The 5353-nt window shown below is 33.9% G+C and overlaps 1 protein-coding gene across 2 annotated transcripts; it reads right to left on the bottom strand.

The window, feature by feature from the left end:
* Positions 1 to 742: 742 nt before the first annotated feature.
* Positions 743 to 5235, bottom strand: LOC108761406 (CWF19-like protein 2). Of its 2 annotated transcripts, none has more exons than XM_018507914.1 (11): positions 5132 to 5235; positions 3595 to 3744; positions 3110 to 3499; positions 2495 to 3001; positions 2298 to 2412; positions 2091 to 2221; positions 1958 to 2023; positions 1582 to 1890; positions 1333 to 1488; positions 1060 to 1242; positions 743 to 948 (listed from the first exon to the last, which is right to left on the bottom strand). In XM_018507914.1, the coding sequence occupies exons 1-11, from the start codon at positions 5132 to 5134 to the stop codon at positions 820 to 822; spliced, it is 2139 nt and encodes a 712-aa protein (XP_018363416.1). In that variant the 5' UTR covers positions 5135 to 5235; the 3' UTR covers positions 743 to 819. The 2 variants fall into 2 exon arrangements, with proteins under 2 accessions (XP_018363416.1, XP_018363415.1); XM_018507913.1 differs by lacking the exon at positions 5132 to 5235 and adding an exon at positions 5011 to 5089.
* Between the last annotated feature and the right edge of the window lie 118 nt (positions 5236 to 5353).

Below are 5353 nucleotides of genomic sequence, written 5' to 3'. Positions count from 1 at the left end.
CTTTTGCATAACGCATAACGCATAGTGCATAAGTGAATCAACTAATCAGAATCTTTCCTTTCCTCTCATTCTATGGAAAAGAAGAATTTTGATTGGTTGATTCCTTTATGCACTATACATTATGCGTTATGCAAGAGCGTGTGCTGCGGCCATAATAGGCCTTCTACAATAACCCGCAAGTCAAAACATCAGAGATCTTAAGCGGGGAGCACAGACTCTTGCATAACGCATAACACGTAATGCATAAGAATATGTATCAATCGAAAAGTTCTCCGTTTCTTTCCCTTCCATGTAATAGAGAACTCTGGTTGGTTCAATTTCTTATGCCTCGTGTGTTATGCGTTATGCAATAGTCTGTGCTCCCCGCTTTAATCAGTCTTAACCAAGTAGTTCAAGTTGGCTATTGGCCAACTTCACCGGACACCGATTATGACTCACGATCGCTTAGAACTTCTCTGACTTGCGGCTTATTGTAGAAGGGCTATAACAGCTAAATCCCGGGCATGGCGATGACCGCTCTCAGGCTCTTCTCTCTGCTAACACATTTGATTGCATTTGGTCGCAATAACACAAAGATTATTTCTTAATAGCCTTGGCTTACAATAATTTATAATTAATTTACAATGAGAAATAATTTACAAAGTTTTCTATACAACTAGATAATATGACATACATGTGGACATATACATTAAACAGGTGTTTACATTACATACAAAGATTAAAATAATTTTCATTTAAGAAAATGAAAAATATACATGATACATTTAAATTCATCCAACTATATAATTTTTTCATACAAGATGATCAACTGTCTTTTGATTACGACGAATTATAGTTCGACCATTTTTCTGTGAACTCTAATACTTTTATTCTTTGTTCCTCAAAACTTTGTCTTTTTGGTTTCCGCCAAAAGTTATGATCCAAATCCAACATTCCTCCTATTATTTCCTAAAAGATAAAAAAAGTTACATGTAAACACACACGCGCGCGCTACACGTATCATCATACATACATCAATTTATATTGAAAACTAAAGTTTTTTCAAGTGAATAATTTCACCTTGGCAAAATTTTGTGGAAACATTTCTTCGTCCTCGATCACATGAGCATAGCCAGGATGTGAAGCAAATTCGACCATAAAGTAAGATAAACCATTTGGTATGGCATGACGTATACCTTTACGTGTTAAATCAATAATTTTTTTGTTCATGGACCATTCAGTTTCACACTCCAACAAAGCTTTCTGTGAAACGGAAAAAAAAAAACGTTAAAATAATATAAGTTGATTTAAAATACAGCAATATCTTGTATTGTAACAAAATGATTTATTCACCTTAAAATATATCGGTGACAACTCGCCAATTTTTTTCGGCAACGGAATACACTCTAATTGCATATGTGAAAATTTATTACGTATTTTGTACACTTCAAAAAATATCGGATAAAAATCTTCATCCGTAAACATTTTTGTTAATTTTCTTTTGAATTCCTGTAAAAAGAAATGCATCATGCAATTTCATGTTGTCACGTTAAAGATCAATAGATGGATAGATTGGATATTAAATACACAAGTAAGAATTACCATTAATCTATCCCATACATCTTCATCTAATTGCAATTGACACGCTACATGCTGTATAGGGGTTAATATACAATGACCAGTACTCAAGGAAGTACAAGCAGGCAAGCTTAAGCAAATTACAGAGTCCATTGTAACGATCATATGCTTTAACATATTTTTCGAATCAAGGCACCACCAACAATTATCCATACATTTAGATAAATTCTTATGTTCTTTAATTGCCTGTGCACGATTCCACTTGTCTTGTCTCGCTTCCGAATCTGTTCGTGCAATTTGTTGCTCAAATGTATCATCCATATGATCAATATTCTGCAATAGAAGATGTTATTTTCAATTTCCACATTCGTATCATTTTCAATTCACTCGATTAATTTACCTTGGAAGCGAGTTTAGCAAAGACTGCTTCATCTTCAACCGTGGATCTTCCTTTCTCTCGTTGAAACTGCAATAGAAATTTATGTTATGTTGCGTTAAAATTTTTCGAGATTCCAATTGTTTGGACAATTTACCATTTCTTGTAGAGAATATTTATCATCGTCTGCGAAATGGCGTACTCTCTCACCGGAGATATGTGTCTCGACAGTTTTCTTATTTCTGTAATTTTCCCATTGATTTTTTGGTTGTATCGGCCTTGCAGTACCTAATACATACATTTTTATGTAATTTCAATGTGGATAATTATTTATTTTTATTTATTTAAAACGAAAGATATGTACCTTTTGCATCGGTTCTTGTGAGAATTACATTCTCCTCTTGTACACTGGTATTACATGATGTTACATAATGTTTTCTGGCATGTTCCAACTGGATTTTTAGTTGTGCTGCTAATTCCTAAATAAATAAATTATTCCAAGTAGATTTAAGATGTAAATAAGTTAAAAATAAACAACATTTAATAGAACAGCAAGCATACATCATCACCCGTTAATTCAGCTTTTATAATACTTGCTCCTAATTTATTCATTTCCGCTTCGGTCAAAACACCAACGCCTTTATCTCTATCTATTTCATTCGTACTATTAATATTTCGTAAATCAACTTGTTTTGGCTCGGACACAGGTAATTCAGTAATTGGATATCTCTCTTCAGCACTCTTATCTTTTTTCCAATTTTTTATACGACTACTGTTGGCAGGCATAGTCTGTTGATAATAATTGTCGTTGTCTTTAGGTTTGCGATAAGTTTGCTTCAATTCTGCGTGATGTTGCGACGAGTAGTCAGGTGTATTATATTTTCCAGCACGATCCTTACTTCTAGATCTTGATTTAGATCTCAAACGCTTTCTTACCCTCGGACTGGAAATTCTATGAGAGTTTCTACCATTTTTATCATTGTAACATCTTTTATGATACGATTTATTCTGTTGAGTATTGGACATTCTTTCCGCTTCAACTATCATTGTTTGTATAGTTTCTAGGGACTAAAAAAATAGTTTTATTTATGTCATTAATGACTAATCTAGTATTTTGTGTGTGTGTGTATATATATATATATATATATATATGAATCGCTCTTTTAATTAACTTACACCCCAACGTTCGGCAGCTACTTCCTCTAAACATTTACCGTCACGTAAAGCTTGTTCCTCGGCACGTCGAAGACTCTTTTTTAGCCAATTTACATCCAAAATCTTTGGATTATCAGATCTACCTGGATTATTTTGAGGTAATCCATCGCCTCCAGCTTTCCAATATGGATTCAATTCTCTGTTACTCTGTCCCGGTTTATTTAGAAAAATCTCTTTATCTTTCTCTTTTAATTCTTGTAATTTCACATTAGGCTCTGATAAATATGGAATAAAACTTTCCACATTCATCCATTCGTCCCTTTTAAGCTGATTTTCTTGTGCTCTACAATCAACAGCTTGATCTTCAGCCTTTCTCTCCACCCATTCGAATTTTTCACTATCATCGCTTTTCTAAAAAAAAAAAAAATGTATACTATATAATTACATCCATATTACAAGTTGTGTAAATGTTAATAGCTAAAAATTATAAAATCTTTAATATTTACACTGCTTGAAGATGAACATTTTCTCTTTTTCTTATGTTTTTTATTTCCTTTTTTATCTTTTTTCTTTTTAGACTTAAACTTTTTCTTTGATTTTCTATGGACAAATGAGTTAATATCTTCATTACTGTATTTGAGTTTGTCAATTTTCTCCTGTCAAAAAAGAAAAAGTACAATCATATAGAAAAAAAAAAGATTGTTATTTAGAATAGCCGACTCCCCCCACCCCCCACCTAAAATCTCAATAAAAATCGACTCATTCGACGCGTTTTCATTCAAAACGAGAGAATCTGGCAAAAAAAAACGCAGCGGCTGGCCTCGTGAATCGGATTATTAAGCGTTAGAGACTTTAGAGGTTAATAGCGTTTTTCATTCATAGCGCTATGTATACGTTCTGCTTTAATTATACAAATTCGCTGTTTCACAAATAATTCTCTGTTACATAAATTCACTGATAATGCAAAGAAATTGTATGTTCAAAGCAGGCAGAAGGCCTGTTCTTTTTGGTTGAACTTTTGCACCAGTTCATCTTTCTTCCTTTTCTCTCCAGGAGGAAAGAAGAGGAAAAAAGATGAACTGGTGCAAAAGTTCAGCCAAAAAGAACAGGCCTAGAGAGTGTCCGCTTGGAATATTTCTAATCCATGAAGACAGTGGTGAGTGGAGTGTGAGAACAGTCTTTTTAGAGCGGTCCTTTTATTCTAGGCCGCAACTTCTAGGCAGTTAGGCCTCAAGCGAGTAGGGCATGTTATTTGTTTTTTTTTTGTTTGAGACGGCGTAACCGCCCCGAACCAATAAGCACTAGTCAATACACTCCATCGTCTACATGACAGATTAATGATCACGTTACATAGTCACAAGTCACAATACTTTAGTCAACTTTAACTAGGCTCAATGGCCTAGTTTACATCGAGCAATTGATATGTGTACTAACCAGTAACTTTCTATTGAAGTAACTTAATTTTAGCGTTATATGTAAACATATATATGATATGTTTATTTAATTAATTATTTTGATGCATATTTTTCTTCAAATACATTGCTGAAATTGAAAAAATTTAATAGAAAATTACTGGTTAATACGCATATTAAGTGCTCGGTGTAAAAGGGGTCAATATCTCGCTTCGCAGAACAGTCCCGGGTTTTTTTTCTGCCAGATTCTTTCATTTTACGCACAAATTCTTATCGAATGAGCCTAATTTCATCGAAATCGGAGGTAGCTCTTCTGAAGAATTACCCTCATGTTGTCTCTGCGACAGATTTCCTAACCTCAATAGTTATCAACTTCAACGCTTAATATCTCGGATCGCAGGGCAGATGGACGCTTATTTTTTGCCAGATTCTTTCATTTTATGCAAAAACGCATCGAATAAGCCTAATTTTATTGATTTTTGAGATGATTGTGCTAAACTATATAATTAACTTCATCAAAATCGAATATAAAGTCCGTATTCTAAATAAACAATTTTCCGAAATTTATGAAGGAAAAATCACATTGATTCTTCATATTTATAACGCATTTACAAAATAAAATAAGAATTACCATAATGCTCGCCCGGCGTGTGCTATAGTCTGAGGAATTCGTCTTCTTCCTTCGCAAAAGAGTAGAGATACTAAAGATCTCTCCTCTATTGGCCGCGTTGAACGTTCAGCGGACGCTTCGGAACTAATCGGAACTAATCGGAATCGGAACTGGGTCCAGGGGCTCTATTCTTGAAAAGAAACGTATACGAAAATCTAGGGAAATGCTACAGTATACGTTACG

The sequence above is a fragment of the Trachymyrmex cornetzi genome, unplaced genomic scaffold (genome assembly GCF_001594075.2).
Source record: "Trachymyrmex cornetzi isolate Tcor2-1 unplaced genomic scaffold, Tcor1.1 scaffold248, whole genome shotgun sequence".
Lineage (NCBI taxonomy): Eukaryota > Metazoa > Arthropoda > Insecta > Hymenoptera > Formicidae > Trachymyrmex > Trachymyrmex cornetzi.
Note: the sequence above shows the minus strand (reverse complement) of the source record. Positions and strands in the feature narration are given on the sequence as shown.